The sequence below is a fragment of the Neovison vison genome, chromosome 12 (genome assembly GCF_020171115.1).
Source record: "Neovison vison isolate M4711 chromosome 12, ASM_NN_V1, whole genome shotgun sequence".
NCBI lineage: Eukaryota > Metazoa > Chordata > Mammalia > Carnivora > Mustelidae > Neogale > Neogale vison.
The window spans coordinates 76,595,251-76,618,517 of NC_058102.1; the positions used below are offsets into that span (position 1 = coordinate 76,595,251).

At 36.6% G+C, this 23,267-nt stretch overlaps 1 protein-coding gene and 1 pseudogene across 1 annotated transcript in view; one reads left to right on the forward strand and one right to left on the reverse strand.

Annotated features, from left to right (window-relative positions):
- The window catches only part of ABCD2 (ATP binding cassette subfamily D member 2), a 64,205-nt gene extending 48,692 nt beyond the window's left edge, over positions 1 to 15,513 (reverse strand). Inside the window, exons 1-3 of the mRNA XM_044228186.1 lie at positions 14,368 to 15,513; positions 12,627 to 12,807; positions 3,336 to 3,457 (exon numbers count right to left, since the gene is read on the reverse strand). Of these exons, the coding sequence (XP_044084121.1) occupies positions 3,336 to 3,457; positions 12,627 to 12,807; positions 14,368 to 15,306 (1,242 nt within the window). The 5' untranslated portion in view covers positions 15,307 to 15,513. The remainder of the gene's footprint in view (positions 1 to 3,335; positions 3,458 to 12,626; positions 12,808 to 14,367) is intronic.
- Positions 6,854 to 7,062, forward strand: LOC122892767 (annotated as a pseudogene).
- Positions 15,514 to 23,267: the final 7,754 nt, after the last annotated feature.

A 23,267-nucleotide genomic window follows, 5' to 3' on the forward strand; every position in this document is an offset into this window, starting at 1 on the left:
TAAAAAAAAAATAAAACAGAAGATTTTAAATATAAGAAAAACACATTTTTTTTTCCTTATCATGAAATGAATGTTTCTGAGTCTAATTGATTGTCAACATTCCTGAACTTTACCAAAGGAAATACCCCTCAGTGGATATTAATATTGGGAGTAAAAGATTGAAATCCTTTTCAGTCCAAATCCCACAGCTCAGCTTCTTTTCAAGCCAAACATGATGTACGGCCAAAGAAAAACATTAAATATGACTTTTATTCTAGGTGAGATTATAAAATGAGATCAATCTCTGCTTTAGTCCATAAGGCTCAGTAGAATGGGGTCTTGCTCTTATTCTGCCTGTTATCCAATTTAGAAGAAAACTCCTGCTGTTTTTCTGTTACAAGAACACCTTGTTATCAGGGTAATGTGAAAGGTGACTCATCTCCTGTCAAGACCATCTTCCTCAGTGAAAAGGAAAACACAAAAACCATTCCCTTTTAGGAATATTTACCAGGAAATTGGCATCAATAAGCAAGGCATGTCACTAACAAACCATGGAATAATACAATACAATGCTGACATTTGTGTAAGATTTATGTGTGTGCAAGACTGAAGCCATAAATGAGTAGGTGTTTTTTTTTTTTTTTTAAAGATTTTATTTATTTATTTGTCAGAGAGAGAGGGAGAGAGAGCAGGAGCACAGGCAGACAGAGGCAGAGGGAGAAGCAGGCTCCCCACCGAGCAAGGAGCCCGATGTGGGACTCGATCCCAGGACACTGGGATCATGACCTGAGCCGAAGGCAGCTGCTTAACCAACTGAGCCACCCAGGCGTCCCATTGAGTAGGTGTTTTTATCAAAAGCCTTCCACTGCATGTTGCCACTGTCATTAGCATTGCATTTCTATATATTAATGTTGTAACAATTTAAGAAGTAATTTCTAAAATGTTATCTTGAAGAATCTCTTGAGTTCCCTAGTGGAGGAAAACAGCTAAGAATTAACAAAACACAGATTCAAAAGAAACTGAGGTAAATATATTTGCATAGAGAAAAAAATCCAAAAATTAAATGCATGGGTCAAAGAAAGGCAGGAGGCAATGAGTTAATACAGTAGGATGTAGGATGGAGTGGGCAGAGCGTCTCAAAAAATCGGAGAAGGTGACTGTGGCCAAATGACTTTGGTATACATGGCAGGGAGTTTGCCCTGGGACTCTTATACTGAAAAGAGATCTTGTTCCCTGTGGAACTAGCAGAGAGAAGGCTTGGGGCTTTCCTGTGCTGTCACAGTGGTAGTAAGATTCTTAGGAAGTAAGCATTCTATGATCCCAAGCACACCCAGGGAAAATAAAGCAAAATGCAATTATTTCCTGTATTAGATACAATATAGAAAAACTGGTCAATATTCTTTCTGTGAATATTGACTGTGAAATACTTTAGATAGCAACGTATTTTAATATGAGATGGATAAAATTTTGATTTGTCATTTAATTTTAATAAGGGATTTGTTACATCAAAAAAACCTATCCCTAAAACTCTATCTATATATAGATTATCAAAATTACTACTTGAAAAAAAAATTAAAGATTTATTTATTTATTTATTTATTTGAGAGAGCTAGAGAGAAAGAGAGCATGTGTGAGCAAAAGCAGGGGCAGGGGCAGAGGAGAGAGAGAATCCACCATCTAACTCTCAGGTTGAGGATGCAGCAGACACAAGGGCTGGGCAAGGGGTGGGGGTGTTAGGGGTGGGGAGGTGTGCGTGGGTGGTAAGGCTTGATCCCAGGATCCTGAGATCATGACCTCAGCAGACACTGAGAGTCAGCCACTTAACTGACTAAGGCACCCAGGCGCCACTGAAAAAAATTTTAAAAAACGGAGTTGTTTTGGTATGTGACCCTAAACAATTGGTTTTACTTTTTTATTTGTATTATTTTTATTTTTTGTAAAAATCTTAACTATTTATTTGACAGAGACACAGTAAGAGAGAGAACAGCAGGGGGGATGGGAGAGGGAGAAGCAGGCTTCCCTACAAGTAGGGAGCCCAATGAGGGCTCAATCGTACAACCCTAGGATGATGACCTGAGCTTAAGGCCAAACGCTTAACAAACTGAACCAGCCAGGCACCCTGGTTTTACTTTTTTAAGGAACCCCAATTCGATAAATCAGTTGTTGAAGGACACTAAAAATTTTGTGAGCAAATCACAAACTTTGTTACTCTTTTATATGATCTATTCAAGAATGATTTAATTGGCAGAGGAATTTGTAATGATGCTCCGGCGATTCATATTGATACAAAAGTCACAAGAGTAATTAATGGTGAAAATAACTGGTCATGGGAATATCATATAATAGCTGAAATGAATAATTTCTAATTTTAACCCTCTGATATCTACAAGTCTTATTACCATTTTTTCAGCAAATATTTCTTGACCACATGCAATATTCCACACATTAAAACAAATATTAAAATGCAAAGATGAGTAAATGGATGTTGCTTTCCTCTCAGGGTCTGGTGGGCAATTATAACATGGTATTGCACCAGAACACAGAGAAGGAAGACCCAGACTTTGCAGAGAAAGTAGAATCACAAGAGGGTTTTAGATGTGGTCAGTGAGGGTTGACTTGACATGAAGGATGAGTAAAAGTCTGCAAGGTATATAAATATTATTGGCTAATACTTACTGAGTTCTAAATATGTGTTGTTTTACAGGAAATTTTTTTTTTTTTTTAAAGATTTTATTTATTTATTTGAGAGAGACAGTGAGAGAGAGCATGAGCGAGGAGAAGGTCAGAGAGCGAAGCAGACTCCCCATGGAGCTGGGAGCCTGATGTGGGACTCGATCCCGGGACTCCAGGATCACGCCCTGAGCCGAAGGCAGTCGTCCAGCCAACTGCGCCACCCAGGCGTCCCTAAATATGTGTTGTTTTAAATATTCTACGTATATTAACTCACAACAACCCTACCAAGTAATGCTACATTATATGCATTTTACAGATAAGGAGACAAACAGTTTAAGAAACTTGATCAAGTTCACATAATTTGCACATACTAGAGCAAGATTTTAAATTTAGGTGCTCTGATTCCAGAATCCATACCATAATAGACTTTTTAAAAAAACAAATATGTCATACTACAGACAGAAAAAGAGGAGTTACAATTAAGAGCAATTAAGAGTGTAAAAACTAGAGTATTAGCAGCAATACATGTGGGAGTTGCTGCCCTTTATCTTGATTATACTCTTAGGAATTTTTAGTAGAGAAAAGATATGTTTCCAAATTGCTAAGTATATCTGATAATTTACATTTTTCTTGATTTTCATATGTATTATTTTAATCAAATAGACAACAAGAAATACCAGTACCTCTTTGTATGAAGACATAATCCTTTCAATAGCATCGGCTCCAGAGGCCAATAAATTTCGAGCAGTGGTAAAGGCTTCTGTCCGTTCACTAACCATAGCTTGTTTTTGGCCATCCTCTAGACCTAAAAGCAAATTACAAAACTATTGAGTTTTTTCAGGTGAACTATTTTCTTTTTACAAATGAAATTTCAGCTAAAAAACCCACATGGTAAATATTTCATTAGTATCAGCAATTTCCTAGAAATTTAATGAATTATTGAAAATAGAGTATTTGTACCAGATTTTATTTAAAGCTTCCTTTTGTTTTATTATTTTTCTAGGAGGAGAGTTAATACACTTCATAACAATTAGGTCTATTTTCATTTAGCATTCATTTAACCCTTTCCAAATTCAATTCTCTACCCCTCTTAACCAACTGAGCCACCCAGGTGCCCAATTCTCTACCCCTCTTATGGCTAGGTAATAAAATACTATGGATTTGGTCAAGAAATATTAATAACTGGAATATAAGCAAATATTTCTAGTGTGGTTCTTTCAATTGAACTGCAGATTAGCTGACCTTCATAATCTAGACTCAGTTCATCTGTTTCACCTAAACTGCCCCTACATTCCACAGCACCTCAAACATGCAATATTCTGTTTATCCTTTGGTATTTGCATATGCCATTTCTTCTGAGTTTAAAATACTTCCTTCCTTTCTTGCCTAGTTCTTTCTTCCTTAAAGTTAACTCTTTAATATAGGTTTGAGTGGAAAACCTTGTCTGGCTTTTCCAATGGATTATAAATTCCTTAAAAGTCAAGACTATGTTTTGTATTCTTTATTCCCAGTACCAAGCAGAGTGTCTAGCACATGGTACTCCTCAGTGTATACTAAATGAATGCATGGGTGAGTAAATGGGTAGGTAGATGAACATCCTAAATTTCTGTCAATGCAGAATTATGGTCAAGAGTAGGAGTTAGACTGGGCTTTTTTTTTTTTTTTTTAAGATTTTACTTATTTATTTGACAGAGATCACAAATAGTCAGAGAGGCAGGCAGAGAGAGAGGACGAAGCAGGCTCCCCGCTGAGCAGACAGCCTGATGGGGGGCTTGATCCCAGAACCCTGGGATCATGACCTGAGCTGAAGGCAGAGGCTTTAACCCACTGAGCCACCCAGACACCCCTAGACTAGGTTTGAATCCAGGCTCTACCACTTATTGACAAATGGTAAGATAAGTAGAACAAGCCAGTTATCCTCTCTATGCCTATTTTTTCATGTGTAAATGAGGGAATTAATACTAATATCTGAAACAATTCTATCTCAAAGGATTGTTGTAGGGCTTAAAGGTGAAATACAAATGAAGTAGTAGCCCAACCCTTGGCCCATAATAAGTGCTCTAAATGTTAGCTGTTATTACTTTCTCTAGTTATTATTATTATTATTGCATATTACTCAATTCAGTCTTATTCTTCTAAATTATTCTCTCCAGTCATTACTTTAAACTTCCCATCAGTATGATTCTCTATTTGGTTCTTCTATAAATTGTTTCCAAAGTTTTAAATTAAATACTGTAAACTAGTGAAAGTATTAGAATGATATGATATAGATAGCCATAGGCCCCTTTTGATATATATTTCTCTCTGGTTTATCTCAGTGTGGAAGTTTTTGGTTTGTTTTTGTTTTTGTTTTATTTTGTTTTTTTTCTATAACAATGCAGATATTTAACTTGTGCCCTCCTAGGACTACCAGCTACTTTTACCTTTACTTGCTCATAGACAGCTCAGCTGAGTTGGGAAGGGATCCATGCATAATATAAGATAGAATTCACTCAGTAGATATTTACTGAACAACTAGATGTGCAAGAATTTAGGCAAAGTGTTATAAGACATATAAGGATAAATGTGATTTTCAGACTCTTTCCTTAAGGGCCTCATGGTTTGGTAAGAAAGAGAAGACAAATTCCTAACTAACCGTGGAGAGCAACCTATGAAGAGAGTTAATGTGAAGTGTTTGCAGAAGGCAGAAAATAATTTCTAGCTGCAAGAGACAGGGAATGCATCATGGAGGAGCATACTATGAGAAAGGCCTTGAAGACTATGTACAATTTTAAAGAGACTACAAGTACAGCATAAGCAATGGCACAGAGAAAGGAAATTTGAAGCAATGTCAATTGAATGATAAATAGCCTTGTCATGTAACAGTATGGGTGGTGTCAGGCACAAGTTCCGTTTGAGCATCAAAATCACCATATGTTCACGGGGACCTTCTATGATAGTCCAGTATGGCCCCTCCTAGTTCTACTGTCAGTCACTGCTTTGCGAACTACCTTTAGTTCCCTTGAAGTTAGTTAGTTTCCCTAAGAATGAAAAAAAAAAAAAGATTTTGAGTGATGGTAGAAGTGAGGAGTGAAAGATGTGACTGAATAATTAGACTGAGAATAGAACACAGATATTCTTAAATACATTTAAGTGTGTGATAAAATTTAGATAGCTACAAAAAAATTACCAAATGATTCTCAGCAAACTACCAAAATAATGAATTGCTGTATCAGTTAAACTTCTAAGAATAGTTTTGGCTCATAGAGAATCTGGCTGATGATCTAAAATAATTATGGCATTTTATGAATTTGGGTTAAAAGGGGTTTGAGTAGCAGCTTGCATCGACAGCCTCTGTTAAGAAGGAGAAACATGAGCACAGATGGACTTGTATTTGATATGGCATGGTACTTTCCATGTTGCTTTGGCAGATTAATGCCTACTGGGCTTTCTTCATGCTTTTAGCAACAAAATTACAAATCGCTGTGAACAGATTTCATCTGACTTTTATTCTACTGGTTGTTTTTTGGCAGGTACTATGAGAACAGTGCCCGTAGTATTTTGTCATGCACTCAACAGTCAATTGCATAACCTCTGTGAAAAAAACAGATTCCTTAGTTTCAGAATATAAATTCATGACCTCAGGAGCTCATTTATTTTGTATCATAGGTCAACCCATTTTATTTTCCTCACCAAATATTTTAAACGTTTTGTCAAATGTTTCTCACTTGATATAATATTTAACATTCTATCTGCCCATCTTACTGCTACTTTCCAGCTCCACTAATAAAAGGTATTGTATTGAAAATGGTGACATCTGCTATTACTCACTGAAAAGGTGAGAAAGGATTTAGAAACAAAAATTATGTCATTAGACACTTGTCAAAACCTATGCAAGTGTACAATGCAAAGAAATACACCCTAACGTAAATTATGCACTTCAGTTAATAATGCATACATATGGATTCATCAGTTGTAACAAATGGACCACACAAATACAGGATGTAAATAATGGGAGAAACTGTGGAGGAGAGGAGACATTTGGAATTTTTTCTGATCATTTTTTTCCATAAGCTAAAAACTGATCTAAGAAAATTAAGTGTATTAATTTTTTAAAAGTTAAAAAAAAGTTGGTTATTCGTCTGTGATTTTTCTTTGGACTTATAACCTGAGTTTATTTCTTTTCATTTACACTTTACCCTTATCATCTTGACAAATCTCAAGCTTTGTGCAATGGCAGTATCCTAACCAATGAGGTTTATCCCAGGTGCAACAGTTGCTAATTGAAAACTATCACCTTGACAAATCTCAGCAAAAACTGATGGTCTTCTCCTACCTCATACCATATATAAATATCAAATCTAATTGGTTTGAAGATCCCCATGTGAAAGTAAAACCAATAAAATTCTGGAAGATAAAATAGGAAATTATCTTTATGTCCTTGGATTAGGCAAGTGTTTCTTAAACAGAGCATAAAACCACTAATCCCACACAAAAAAATGATTGATAAATTGAACTAGGTTAAAATTATGAACTCCTCTTACACACTGTTAACAGACTGAAAAGTATGAATAGAATGGGAAAACTGGTATTTGTGTGTGTGTGTATGTCTGATGAAAGTCACATTACAGAGTACATAAGAGCTTTGAAACCAATAAGAAAAAAAAACAGATAAGATTTAAAAGTGAACAAAAAAATCATTGATACTTCATAAGAAAGGCTACCCAAATGGCAAGTAAACAAATAGAAAGTACTTAATTTCATTAGTCATCAGAGAAATTTAAATTAAAACCACAACGATGTACCACTATGCACTCACGAAAACACTAAAATGAAAAAGACTGATATCAAACATTAACAAATGCTTGTGGAGCAACTAGAACTCTCATACATACTGTATGATACTATTCATACAAATTTCAAACCCAGCAAACACTGATCAATGGTTAGTAAAATAATTACCTTTACTGCGGCATGTTTGGGGCAGGAATAGGTTGGGGATGCGATAGTGGACTGAGGATGGGGATAAAATTGGAAGGAGCTAGGGGTCCCGGGATGAAGGTATGTTTCTATTTTTTGTGACTAGTGATTATGTATATGTGTTAACTTTGTGGCAGTTCATTGAGTGGTACACTAGCGACTGGGTCCTTATGGCCTGTATGTTATACTTTAAAAATTCCATCTGCCAAATATAGCTATGTAATAGGGATAGCTAATTATAGCTTAAAAGTATATCTTTCATGTGTTTTGCTAATTACTGTTAAATAATTGGTCAATAGGAGAAGAAGTATATTCAAATTGACCCATAATATAAAATTATATTCCAATAATTTTACATTAGAATATGAAACACTAATACAACAAGAGTTATGGATATAGCCTTATTAGAGGTACATTTTAGGAATAAAAAACATCACCCATGTTACTAGGTGATAATAGTGGCAGGAAGGACCTATAAACAGCTTTCTCTCGCCTTGCCTAGAACTGTTCTTGATACAAAGAGAAGAAAAGTGGCCTATAACATTAAAAAAATTGAGGGGAAACTAGATGACCAACAGACACAGAAAAGATGCTCAACATCACTCATTATCAGGGAAATGTATGTCAAAACTATAATGAGGTATCACCTCACATCTGTCAGAATGGCTAAAACCCGAACACAAGAAACAAGTGTTGGCAAAGATGTAGAGGAAAAGGAACCTTTGTGCACTGTTGGAGGGAAGGCAAAGTGGTGCTGCCACTTTGGAAAACAGTGTGGAGGTTCCTCAAAAAATTAAAAGTAGAACTACCATATGATCTAGTAATCTTCAGTAAGGGGAACTTACCTGAAGAATACAAAAAAACGTATTCAAAGGGATACACGCACCCCTATGTTTATAGCAACATTATTTACAATAGCCAAAGTATGGAAGCAGCCCAAGTGTCCATCAACTGGTGAATGGATAGAAAAGATGTGGTATACATACATAATGGAATATATTCAGCCATAAAAAAGAATGAAATCTTACCATTTGCAACAACAGTTGAGTTGCAACAACAAGAGTTAGAGATTACAATGCTAATTGAAATGAGTCAGTCAGAGAAAGGCAAATACTATATGATTTCACTTATGTGGCATTTAAGAAAGAAAATGAATGAGCAAAGAAAAATAAAGAAGACTGAGAGAGAGAGAAACCAAGAAACAAGCTCTTAACTAGAATGGCTATCAGATGGGAGGCAGATGGGGGAGATGTGTGAAGTAGGTGCTGGAGATTAAGGCGTGCACTTTCCTTGATGGCTTCCAGGTGATGGATGGAATTGCTGAATCACAATATTGAACACCTGAAGCTAATATAACACTATGTTAACTATACTGGAACTTTAAATTTAAAAAATTGAGATGGCAGCTCCCAGGTAACTATTTTCTTCATATAATTTCAGTCTCTCTCTTAATATAAAATAAAGGGGGTAATATCTTATAAAAAACAAAATAGAAAATATACATAATTAACCATTCCAGTGCCTCTTTTTCAACCATTTGGTCACATGATTACTTAGTGTCAAACTAAGTTAAATACCTTCTAGAGCAATTTCCAATGCAGGTAATATGGAGGCAGCATTGTGAAGGGCAAAAAGGCAGTGCACTAGGAATTATATGGTGTCTTCTATCCTTCATGCTTCCACTAACCATTTGTGCAATTCTGGGGCTCCACACTAGATGACTCAGAAGCTCCTCTTTTCATGTGAAAATAGCATGATTCCATTTGCAATTTCATAATGGGAACTTAAATATAAACATAATCCTGTCCTTACCATAAGATTTCACTTAAAGTTGTAAGTAAATAGTATTACAAAACTATTGTAGAACCATTTTTCTTATCTCCTCCAAAAAAAAAAAATTATGCATGCTCTTCCTCCTATTGGCGTTTTTACCTCTGGTTTGCTAATCATTTCCAAATGCTTTGTTCCTTTAACTACAATAACCATGCCAGCAAACATCTATTGAGCCTTTCTTATGAGGCAGGCAATATTCTAAGTTTCACACATGCCATCTTCCTTAATCCTTGTAACTACCTTGCTATAATTTCCCCCATTTTGGAACTGAGAAAATTGAAGCTCAAAATGGTTAAATGATTTGCCCATAGTCGCAGCCTTACATAGTAAGCAAATGACCCAGCATTTGAAACTAGAAAATCTGACTCCAGTACTCACACAGTAGGAATATAGTAAATATTAACAATTGCTTCCACCTAAGTTTTAACTCTACACCAAGGACTGTTTCAAAGCACATTAAATGCTTTATATATAATTTCCTAACAATTCTGTGAGATATATATTCTTATCCCTATAGTTAAGATGGGAAAGCTGGGACATAAAAACTTATGTAACTTTCTCAAGGATGGATAAGTATTAAACAGCAGAGTCAAAATTTGAGCAGGGGCCTGCTTCTTTCTCTATTCTTTTCTTTCTTTTCTCTATTCTACTTTTTCTCCTTTTTTCTTTGCCATATCTCTTTTATTCACCCACTTTTTTCCATGTATTTTTGTCTTAAAATACACAGTATCATGTACTTGGTTCATCTCTAACATAAGGGACAATGCAGGGCATATGTGTAAATTAAGATTGAAGACAACATTAGAATATAGGATATGGGGCGCCTGGGTGGCTCAGTGGGTTAAAGCCTCTGCCTTCGGCTCAGGTCATGATCCCAGGGTCCTGGGATCGAGCCCTGCATCGGGCTCTTTGCTCAACGGCGAGCCTGCTTCCCCTTCTCTCTCTGTCTGCCTCTCTGCCTACTTGTGATTTCTCTGTCAAATAAATAAATAAAATCTCTAAAAAAAAAAAAAAAAAGAATATAGGGTATGTAATTCCAAGACCTACAGCCTCAAAGACATATCATTATCTAAAAAAATAAATTGAAAAATAAATAATTGTCTTATTGCTTCTCTTTGTATAAAATTTTCTTCTGAAGGAAGCTTTAAGAATTACCTTGTTCATTTGCATAAATGTAATTATTATCATAATTTCTATTTAAAATTTTAATGTTTCTTTAGGTTAATAAGATATTTTCAGGATTTATAAGAGTTATTTCTAAACATCTTATTACATCACCTGTAGAAGTAAGACTTTTAGATCCTTTGCACACACTGTTTACTTCTAACTTGTCTCTGTGGGGTTAATTTGTCACCATTAATAACCACATTTTCTCTGTTCCATGTTGAATACTTCAGGGTTTTCTAATAAGACCAGTGCTTCCAAGGAATAACATAACTACACCATAATCTTGTCATTGGGGTATCTCTAATATACATTACATATGAAACTTTTATCCATAAATTTAAAGAGACTCACTATGAATATCTGATGATTTTGTCAAGTTTCTTAGTAAAACTAATCTTAAGACCATAGGTTTTTAAGTGTCTTTTTTTCTCTAATACTCTTCTGAAAAAATAATCATTTCATTATGGAAGGATTAAGTCTAAAAATATTATTACTAACAATGCTCTTTTCAATATAAACTTATTAAAATTATTTTAAAAAAATAAAGTATGAAAATAGATGAAATTTAGTTTTCCCAGCAGTCTTAATACATTGGCTATTAGAGAGTTATGATGTAGAATATATTTGGTGTATGTATAGTACTCATCACAAAGGATTGACAAATCTTAATTTACTAAAGTGAACAATTTTAGGTTAAGAATGACTCAAATTTGACAAATATTTTTGTAAGAATTGGGTAAAGCATTGAAGCACAGTTTCAATATATTAAAGAAAAGGTCATTTTGTCTTTGTTTTTATTAGATGACTTCAAATAAATAACTACTGATTCTCAATTCTATACCTAAGATAACTGTAATATAGTGTGAATTCTGTCACACTGTTATTAGTGTTATTAGTCTTTTGTTTTCTAGGTAATAATTGTCATCATATGTCAAGAACAGCAAAAGTATGCTCTGTACTTTATAAATATTATTTTACTAAATCCTCACAATGATTCTCTGAAGTAGCCTTTCTGTTTTTCATTTTATAGATGGGGAAACTGATTTTTATAAAGTTTAATTAACATGACTTAGAGGATACAGGCAGGAAGAGGGAAAGCCAAGATTTGAGCAAATCTCTGTCTCATTACAAAGCCCATGCTTTTCTCTAGCGCCTTCAACACCAAGGCCAATTTTGGTCAAGTGGTTTTTAAAGAGGAGGGAGAATATTTTGGAAGAAGAAGAGAAAACAATCCTCCTTTAATTAATTCTCCCCGTCCTTGCCAATTATAACCCAAACTCCCATGTTAGGTTTTTAATACAACATTTTAATGTTGTCCTTCTTGCCCTTATCTTTTTTAGTTATTCCAAAGGATGAAAATGTTGGTAAAAACTACTGCGATAGTAATAGAATAGAATTAGATGCCTGCAACTTGCTAACCTCTACCTCCACAATGCCACTAAGTCATGCTACATAGGTTGTTATTGCTATTACCTGTAAGTAGAGGAGACCTTGTTCTATGGCATGAAACATTCCCTGATACAATATTCCTGGTTCCTTCATGTAGTCAACCAGTTCTTCAAATCACAAGTCAGGGCCAATCCAGTTATAGAATATTTATAGACTAAAAGCATAGGATGTGCAGAACTGAAGTTTACAACACATGGAGATAACTTGTATAATACTCGTTTTGAAGGTATTATTTTGTTATGAATTTAAGTGCAAACTAGAGAATCATTGTGTCTTAGGCAGAATAATTAAAATTGCTCAAGGTGACCTCCTAGAAACACTGCATCAGAGATCTCTGAAATATTTCAGAGCTAGAAAGGTGTTTAGAGCTCTTTGTCTTTTTTTTTTTTTTTTTTAACATGGCTGATCTTATTATTGGATGTTCAAGGTCTGTGACTTTTTTCTGACCAGTAATGACCATAGAATAATGACTGCAGACACAGTTTCACTCACACAAAACCAGCAGTGACACCTTCAAGAGAACTAATCTTAAACAAATACTTGAGATTAAGCATAAATGTCATTACCACCATCTGCAAAGCCAGTTGCAGTGATAATAGGTACAGCCACCATAATTAGTCCACTGCTGCTCCAAACATACTTCATCAAGAATTGCTCTATCATGATGTACCACAAACGTTTGGATAAAATGAGGTTCATCTGATCTGCTAAAGCTTTGTAACTTTTCTGGAGTTGCTTCATTTCTACCTATGGAGGGAAAAAGAGATAAGAATTAACCTAGTATGAGCTATAAAATTAAATAGTGTATGTTTGAGGACTTTCTTAAAAGATAAGAACATACTATTTTGTTTTATTTAGTATAGCATTATCTATGATTCTAAAGGTAATAAATACAGATAACTATCAGGAGTAAGCATTATTATCTAGTTTGGGTAACCTGTATTATTTTTTAAAAAACCATAATACTCAGTCAATATAATGTAAAGTATAAAATACACATAAGTGATTTATAATTATGATTTCAAAATGATATGTATAAGATATTAAAATTAAATAATATCCTGTAAAAGAATAAACAATGTTAGAACCTTATCTTTTTTTGATTGAACCAAAAATACCTAAAAATAAAAACATGACACATACATGTGTAATTAGACTCCACTTTTGAACTAACTCTACTGGATTTTGTTTTAAATGCAAGAAGCCTACGGCATGCTGTAATTTACATCACTTAGTTCAATGAGTCAAGAGGAATGACCAATCAGTATGATTAATATAACACATGAGACCAATTTTCAAGTGGAAATAGAAGTCCTATATTTGCTTTAAATCTTCTTCAGGCTGCTACTACTTTAAATTTTTTTTGATAATTGAAGATGCTTCAAAAATTAAATGATTCTCTTTGGTAATTAAAATACCATTTTCAGCTTTAGAATTCTTAATATTTCATTTGCAAATTCATTTGTATTAAGATTTCAGATGGATCACCTTTAAAATTTCCATCATAGTTAATATTCTGAAGTTACTTTAATGCACTGCAAGCTTATGTAATTAGGCTAACTATTTTAGGGACCTACTTAATGTTGAAAATCTTTAATATTTAAAAATAACATTCTGGGACGCCTTTTCTCATCCTCATTTCTTCTATAATCTTAGGTTTTCCCTCAAAGCTAGGCAAAATTTCATTTCTCTGCCTTTTTAAATTTGTCTCAAACTATGGTGCTGAACATTAACTAAGACTAATGCAAATACTATTTGTGAGACACATTCTCCTGCAATTCTGAGGACTGAGGTCACTCCATTGACCAGACATGCAAAACTGTCAAACATGTCTTTCACATAAAAGCATGGGTTTTTCCCCCCTCTTGAAAAACAAAGGAACAATGACAACAATAACAGCAAGAATACCATCCTAAATTTTCTATCCTGGTGAAAATGTGTTTACTGAGTTTCCAAACAAATATTTCCCTCTAATGCTAAGACCAACCAGTTGGAATTTATGTTTTAGGCAAATGCTTTGGAGAGAATTCTGAGCATATTTGGGTAGCTGAGGAAAGTAGACTGCTTTTTCAGGTTGCTGAAAATCTTATCCCCATGAATCTTCAGAGAAGTTTGCACTTCACAGTTCTTGAACAGCTTGTAATTAGAAAGGTAAGGAAGCATATATTTCAATACAGGTTTAGATGTCATAGAAATCTAAAACGCTAAAGAAGTGGGTCCATCAACAGGACAACAGATGGTATCTAGCACTGCAGTGGCAGCTGGAAGAGTCTCACATTTCACTCATCACCTTAATTTCTATCTTACCTTATGTCCTCTGTAAAAGGCAATTTCTTCGACATTGGCTATAATTCTGGAGTGCACATACCGCAAATAGCCTTTTCTGTGAGCTTCTTCAGCCACCAATTTACCAAATTTGGGAGAGCAGGCTTTCAAAACTTTAGCCGTGGCATATACCACAAGTCCTGCTAATATGGTGGGCCCAATAGGACTCGCTCCTCGGGATGTAGCCGTCTGGATAAGCGTATAGGAGGTCAGGATTACATCTAAAATAGGCTTGGTCAGATTGGAATATAAGTGAGCCACAGACTGGGAGAACATCATAATATCCTCAGTAAGAGACTGGTCAGGGTTTGCCAGCCTCCCATCCATGTTGATCACCTTATAATAAGTCTGATTTGTAAAATAGGTTTCATAGGCATGGTCTACCAGACGAGTTCTGAAGGCCAAAGCCAGTTTGCACTCCAGGTACCTGATTGCACTGTTAACAAAGGTGGCAGGGATGGCAATCATAAGCCACTTGGTTAATTTGATGATGAAAGTCCGAGGCTTCTTTTCCACAATGCTTTTCACGATTTTTCCATCCAGACCAGCCACATAGATAGACAGAAAGGTTCTTGAGATTAGAGCCACCGAGTGGAGGCAGAGCCAGCCTGTTTCAGTTGTCACAAGTTTTGGAAAGAGAATTTTCCGAAGTTCTAGGAGCTGTTTGAAAAAATCTGCGTTAACTCCAGGACAAGGTTTTTTACAAGTGTTCTCGGTGCAATGCAGTATTTCTCTGTTCTCTGCAGCCGGATAAACTGCTTCTTTTTTCTTCCTGTGGCCAGATTGCTTTAAACGCTTGCCAATGATGGGGTAGAGTGTTTTCAGAGCATATGCCGCAGCCACCAGGCAGGCAGCCCTTTTAGCAGCACTCGATCTGGTCCATTTCACCCGATCAGCTGCTGCATTTAGCATATTTGTCATTTTCCCAGTTACCCAAACAGGCTTCGAAAAGAATTGGTTTTTAAAAGATCATGCTCCACGGGAATCCCCGGCAAATGTTTCAGAAAGTCCTACAGCGTTCCATAGTCTGCAGCATTTCTCCTCTTCTGTTTTCTGTTTTGTGTTTTTGTTTTTAATGTTGCTCTGCTGTGACAGATGCAGCAGAGCTCAGACTCCACGGCATCTACGGGGATGAATCCCTCAGAAGCTCAAGCTGCACCAAGCCGCCCCAGGCTCCTCCCTCTCAGGCTCCTCATTGGCTGAGGGAGCGGTGGGACCTTGGAATCCTCGCTGCCTCCCTTTGAACCTTGAATGAGGAGAGAGCAAAAAGAATTACATCTTTAAACAGGCGTTCAAAGAGTTAAACGTCTATTTTTGGAGAGGTCGAATCAGGGCAGCTGCTGGCGACAAAACCTGACCTAGCTACTGAGCATGCTCAGCGTCACTTAGAAGCTCACAGAAGTTTTAGAATATACATTTCTTTTCTAAGGTTTTAGTAGGTACCATAAGGGGAAGAGCAAAAAGAAAGGGAGATTTTCAAGAGCTATAAAACGAGATGAAGGAGAAGGAACTAGGGAGCTGTAAAAAGAATCTGAAAAGGATATGCAATGAATCTAAAACGGAGAGAGACGAAAGTGACAAGTTTGGAGGGCACTGGAAAGAACAAAGTAGCAAATACTTAGGTCTGTTTTTTGGTGCCGCTCCCCTTCCCCGGGGTATTTTATTTTTCTCTCTCTGTGATAGCACATGAAGTCCCAAAACCTATAACGCAAGCTGTGGTTGAGGGTATGTTTTTTGTTTTGTTTTGTTTTTGGTAAATAAATGGAAGTCTTCTGTATTATAAAAAAATAATTATTTGCTGTACTTTCATCCCCGTGTTTACTTGTCCTTATAATAATAAAAATCTTCCGGGGCGCCTGGGTGGCTCAGTGGGTTAAGCCGCTGCCTTCGGCTCAGGTCATGGTCTCAGAGTCCTGGAATCGAGTCCCGCATCGGGCTCTCTGCTCAGCAGGGAGCCTGCTTCCCTCTCTCTCTCTGCCTGCCTCTCCAGCTACTTGTGATTTCTCTCTGTCAAATAAATAAATAAAATCTTTAAAAAAAAAAAAAAATCTTCCAGCCCCATAAGTGCTATTTTTAGCAATGGAACGTATTTATTTACAATGTGACTGTTAAACCAGTGCAATATTTCACTTCTTCCATCTCCTAGTGTCCTTTAGATAGTTGTTACTTGGAGGTATGTGACTCTATAATCAAAAGTTATTATTTGGGAATCCAACCGGAGTTAGATGGTGCAAATAACTTCTCCAGAACCTTACTTATTTTTCAAGAGTTTTGTTTGTTTTTGTCTTTTTCAAGCTTTCGTTTCGTTTCTTTTGTTTAGGCTTAGACATAATCTTCTAGTTACTTCCCATTTCCATCTTGGTTATTTGATAAAAGCCAAGCGTGTTAATGAAAAATTCTGTACATCATGAATGGAGGGCTTACACTGCTAAATAGTCAAGAAAATTCTACATATTTTAAAAAATGTAAAGGGCCTTTTTTTTTTTTTTAAAGGTAAGGATGTGTATATTCTCAAATCTGCAAAAACATTTTTTCTTTCCCATGTGCTCCTTCCCCCCATACACAACGTACACATTTTAGTCATCTGAAAGTCTGGGAAAATATGCATTAAACAGAGGTCAGCAAATTACAACCCAACCAGTGAGCCAAACTCAGCCCTTGAGCGAAGAATAGATTTTACATTTTAAAGTGGTTGAAAATACATCAAAAGAGGTGCTCCTAGGTGGCTCAGTTGGTTAAGTGTCTGCCTTGGGGCTAAGGTCATGATCTCAGGGTCCTGGGACCCAGCCCCCATATGAGGCTCCTGGCTAAGCCAGGAGACTGTTTCTCCCTCTCCTTCTGTCCCTCCCCTGCTTGTGCTCTTGCTCTCTTGCTCTCTCTCAAATAAAGAAATAAAACTCTAAAAAGAAAATACATCATAAGAGGAGTAATGTTTTGAGTTGTGAAACTTTACTGAAATTTTTATTTTGGCATCCAGAAATAAAGTTTTATTGAAACATAACCATACCCTTTAATTTACTTGTTTATAATTTTCAAGCCACAGTGACAGAATTGAATAGGTGAAACAGAGCTTAAATATTTAATACCTGACTCCCTTCGGAAGAAGTTTGCCAACCCCTCTGATAGAATATAAAACTGGTCTCAGTGTTGAATGATCTTCATTATTCATTTGACTATGAGTAAAGAACTATTCTGACTTTTATAAGTAACAGTATTCAAAAACATTAAAAACTCTTTTCCCATATACCTATATTAATTCTAAGAATCATCACAGGTCTCTCTTCATTTGTTTGCATTCCATTCAGCAAATGTATAATGAACGAGTGGCAAATTTCTACAAGTCTCTTTGGTGGTTGGCCATATTAGCAGGCACAATCATTTCATTAAGACTTTCTAAGTCTGTATGTAGAGATCATAGTGTTATAGTGATTATTTTCAACATGTTTTATTCTTAATCTTATGCTTTTTATGTACCAAAATAGGGTGTCAGACATTTACAAATTTTAAGTCTTTACATCTCATCTCCTCACTGTGACAGGACAAGTGAAAGGCCAGGGTAAACTTAAGTAGGAATGACAGGAGGATATTCAGCCAGGCAGAGCATGCTACACAGAGGCATGTGTAGCTGTAGGTCAGAAAGCAGCTGGCAGTTGAGGCAAGTGGCTTACATCACTGGCAGAGGACAGCCATTTCCTACAAGGAGCAGTACAGTGGGAATCTAGATGCAAAGAACATTAGAGATCCAAACAGGCCCACACATAATTATGGGTAGGTCAGTTTACAAACTGGTACTGGGGCTGGGGTACAGGAGCAAGATTTTAATGTGTGGAGTGAAAGACTTGTTAGAATGAGGATGTAGGTATGAGGAAAATAAGATAGAAATTTGGTTGCTAGAATTGTGTACAAGCAAAATTTAAAGCTAGTTACTAGAACTGGGGAAAAGGTCATTGTGAGATGTGACTTGATATTGAGCCCCTTAAGTACAGACTAACTAAAACCATTTAACTCCACTGTTGGCTCAGGTCATGATCCCAGGGTCCTGGGATCGAGCCCCGCATTGGGCCAGAGAGCCTGCTTCCGTCTCCCCCTCTGTCTGCCTCTTTGCCTACTTGTAATCTCTCTCTCTTTCTGTTGAATAAATAAATTTAGAAAAAATCTAATAAAAAAAAAAAGAAAGAAAACCAGAAAGGTAATTCCAGTTGGAAATATATGCCATTTAAGTAAGAAACTAAGAATGTCAAGATACTTCTTTCATTTTTTATACTGGCAATATTCAGTTAAAACAAAGATAATGTTAATTTGCTTTGAATTCCAAATTAAGTGAGAAAAAGGATGTTGAAAAAAATCACTTGTTACTAAACTAAACATAATTCAGCCTAATTTCTACTCAAGCGTCTCAATTTTACATGTGTTTGTATGGAAAAGTGTTAAAATTTTCTTAAGGGGGAAAATAATCTTAGAAAATGAATGAAAATTAAAAATAAGTAATAGTTTCCAAATTACTCTGTTCTCACGTGGTTTTCTTTCTTTCTTTCTTTCTTTCTTTCTTTCTTTCTTTTTTTTTTTAAGAGATTTTATTTATTTATTTGACAGACAGAGAGATCACAAGTAGGCAGAGAGGCAGGCAGAGAGGGGGCGGGAAAACAGGCTCCCTGCTGAGCAGAGAGCCCGATGCGGGGCTTGATCCCAGGACCCTGGGATCATGATCTGAGCCTAAGACAGAGGCTTTAATTCACTGAGCCACCCAGGCACCCCTCATATGGTTTTCTTTCTTTCTTTCTTTCTTTTTTTTTGAGTAGGTTCTGTGTCCAGTGTGACGCCTAGTGTGGGTCTTGAACTCATGACCCTGAGATTAAGAACTGAGCTGAGATCAAGAGTCAAATGCTTAACCAACTGAGCCACCTCGGTGCCCCTAGGTGATATTCTTAATGTCAGTGCCAAAGTGAACACAACCAACATCTATGGAAGAGCCAGATTAAAGAGGTTTTGTACATATTCAGAATATATAAGAAACATATTAAACCATATGTTTTATAAACTGTAAAATATCAGAAATGATTTTTATAATAGATCTCCATATACAAGGATATAAATAAAAATATATATAATATAGATACTATATATGTTATGGGTTTAGATAGTAAATCACCAAAAAGTAGATTTTTTTTTTAGTAATGTAGATTAAGATTTAAGAATCTTGGATTTTCTTTCACCAAATGCTAAGTAGTATTTCATCTGTGCTGTATTCCTTTCTTGAACTGTTTCCTGACCCAAGAGATTACCTAATTGCCCTACTAGCCCTAAAATAGCACTGTGTTTGACTCATTAACTATTGATCATGTTAGTTATTCATGAGAGGCATAAACAACACTAAAGATGAGATCTTAGGTCAGCATTTCATCTGTTACAAATAACCACCTAATAACTAGTTAATAACGAAATGGCTTTTGGGGTGAAGGAAAAATCAGCAGATTATCTTGTCTGAAGATGTGTCTTATAGGTTAATTTTTTTCTTAGCCTAATTCACCACTTCTACTGCCTTTCTGTTAATGTTCTTGATTTCTCAATAAATTGATCAACCTCTCCTTTATGTCCTTTCACATACGATATATCAAAAGAGTCAGTTAATCCTTTAGCAAATTATTTCCCCCTTTTAATTTAGTCAGTTTGTACCTGTTTAAAAATGTTGAAAGTTGGGGTGCCTGGGTGGCTCAGTGGGTTAAGCACCTGCCTTCAGCTTAGGTCATGATCGCAGGGGTCCTGGGTCCAAGACCCACATCGGGCTCTTGTTCAGCCGGGAGCCTGCTTCCTCCTCCTCTCTCTCTCTCTGCCTGCCTCTCTGCCTACTTGTGATCTCTGTCTGTCAAATAAATAAATAAATAAATAATCTTAAAAAAAATATATTGAAAATAGTAAGGCTAATAACTCTAGGTTGTTACTTCTGACTTGGCTGTATAATTTAGATACCGAAAAATGACCAGTTCATGTGGAAGACTAATTTGTTCTGAAACGGTGTATTCATCTGGTCTAATTCAAACCAATAATAGGTATACTCTGGTGAATTTTTATTATAAAAATCAGTATTTATATGATTAAATAAGATATCTACCCTGGGACATAATTCTATTTTATGTACTTTTTCCCAGTGACTTAACAGAAAATATATTATATTTGAATAGGTTAAATTCTGGAAAACAGTCATGACAATGAGGGGAGGGTACTTTGTGGATTTATTTGGGACAAGAGATTTCTAGTTTCCAACCAAAATATTATAGAATAGTTTGTAGGATATATGTTTTATGAGGATATACAAACATAACACAGAAATAAACAGCAAAATCCAGTTTTTGTTTTGAGTATTTCTGATAAGAATTTGAGTCTTTGGGACTTTGCAGCTTAAATAAAACTTTGATCACTCAGAAACTCACAAAATGTACATAATAGTAAATCACTACAGTGCAGCATTCCTAAGCCTAATAAGCGCCTGGGTGGCTCAGTGGGTTAAAGCCTCTGCCTTTGGCTCAGGTCATGATCTTTGGGTCCTGGGGATCAAGCCCCGCATGGGGCTCTCCGCTCAGCAGGGAACCCTGCTTCCTCCTCTCTGCCTGCCTCTCTGCCTACTTGTGATCTCTGTCTGTCAAATAAATAAATAAAAATCTTAAAAAAGGAAAACAGTATGTGAAAGATACTTAAAGGATTTGGATGGGGAGTGATAAGTGAGAATGCAAGCTTCATCTTTAGGATTAGGGATCGTATAACTTTGTCTTTGCCTTCTTTTTCTCCCCCAAGTCAGATCTTTGATGTGAAAAAGAAGGCTGAGACCAATACAAGGCTAAACAAAATCATGGTGGAGGTGGCTTGAAACACTAACCCTGTGGCCACAGTCCGAAACTTCATTTACTTAGGCTTCCCTCGCCTGAGCGGTTAAAACTGCTGATTCCTCTTCCCTTATGCGGACTGGCTGCTTTCCCACAGCGTCCCTTAAGGCCCTATCAGGCCACTGTCTCCGCAGAAACCGCAGAGGCTTTTGGGAGGCTCACAAAAAGCCAGCCTGGGCGCAGAGGCTGTCGGGAGGCTGGGCGGTACGCCGCAGGATCCTGAGGCTAAAGGAGCTGTGGCGGGGCACACACCCAAGAAGTCTGAGCTCCCACCTTTGGGGCCTCAGAAGTTTCTGAGCGATGAATTGGGTCGGGGGATCTCGGTGAGTTGTGCTTCTGGAGCTTGAGACCGGAGGCCGTGAGTCCACGTACATTCATTCCCAAAATGGCGCCTTTTTCCTAAGCCCTGGTGGGGCGGGCGTAGCCTGAGCTGGAGGAACCTTGGTAGGCGTGGGTCTTTTCATTGGTAGCCCAACTGGGAGACCTTAGTCACTACCTCTCTGTTCTAAACCAAAAGCAAATCAGCTTCCCTACAGTCTTTCCAAGGGCTTCGTGTGTGGGGCGCACAGTGGGTGAAGTTCTTTGCTTTCCCTCCCCCATTTCCCATGTCTTCCTTCTCTAATGAGGCCTCTCAGCACCTGAGCCCTCTTCTGCCTTCTTCCCGCTTCTGCCCATCTCTCAGGAGAAGTTTTTTCTCAGGTAGTATATAGCTTCTGTATGAATATGGAAAGTATTATGGAAGAGATCATTCCTTGCTGTCCCTAAGTCCATTGTCAGGGGAGAGGGCAGTGGCAGTATTAGTTATAAATTTAGTTTGCTTTTTAAAGGACGGTAAAGTGAACTTTTTTTTTTTTTTTTTTTAAGATTTATTTATTTGAGAGAAGGCGGGCATGCGCATGCATGCATGTGACCTCACAAGCGAAGGGAGGGGCAGAGAGAATCTTCAGGCAGGGAGTCTAACAGGGGACTCTATCCCAAGACCCCGAGATAATGACCAAAGCTGAAACCAAGAGTCTATGGGTTAACCAGCTGAGCCATCCAGGTGCCCCGAAGTGAACAGTTTTTAACTGCAATAACTTATAAGAGAATTGGCAATTTATTTTGTACTTAGCATTAATCATAAAGCATGACTGGTTGGCAATGTAGTTTTGTATAACATTTTCATTACTACTGGCCTACGGTCCACTTGGATAGAAATAATGTGGGCCTGTAATTTCATTTGACGAAAGTCCTTGACAAAAGGAAATTTTTGAATTGAAATACTAATCTGTTAAATATAATTTTTGTCACAGGTAGACCCAGAGCAGTGGTGATATGGTTAGACTATAACACATTTGCGTTCTAAAGGATTTGTAAGGAGAAAGACAGCTTTTGTGTTCACCAAGTATTGTAACTATGCCCAGTAATTTTAGCAGAAGCATATTATCCTGTTGAAGAATATGTTAGCATTGTATTTTAGAAATGTCTCTGAATTATTTCTGGCTGGTGTTCTAGCGTCATACTTCTACTTTGTAGAAAATGGAAAATTCACTTACAGGCTTCACATGAGTTAGGTGATATGTGATTATGATTTGATGTTTTTGAATCTGACAGCCTTTAAAATGAATATTAAGTGATATACGAAATAATTTTGCAAATGCTTAATACTGTTAAAACGTAGGTGCCATTATTCTCCTATATGTAAAGCTTCTGGCTCTTCAGAGAGTAATATTTTGCATCCTATTGAGAGGATGCAAAAGCAATATACGGCAGAATAGTCTAGCAGTGTGTTTTTCAAAAATGAAGTAGAACTGTGCCTGGAAGTATTAGGTACCACTGGGGCTTAAGAAACCACAGAAGTAACATGACACCTCTCCCTGGAGCAACAGTTTTACTCAGGGATTAGAGGAAAAAAAATTTGTAAATTTAAACAAACATGGATACATTATGGATTAAAGTACATAAATCCTGTGATATTTTAAGTTAAAATCTGCAAATTTAAATATATTTTCTTGGGGTAATGGA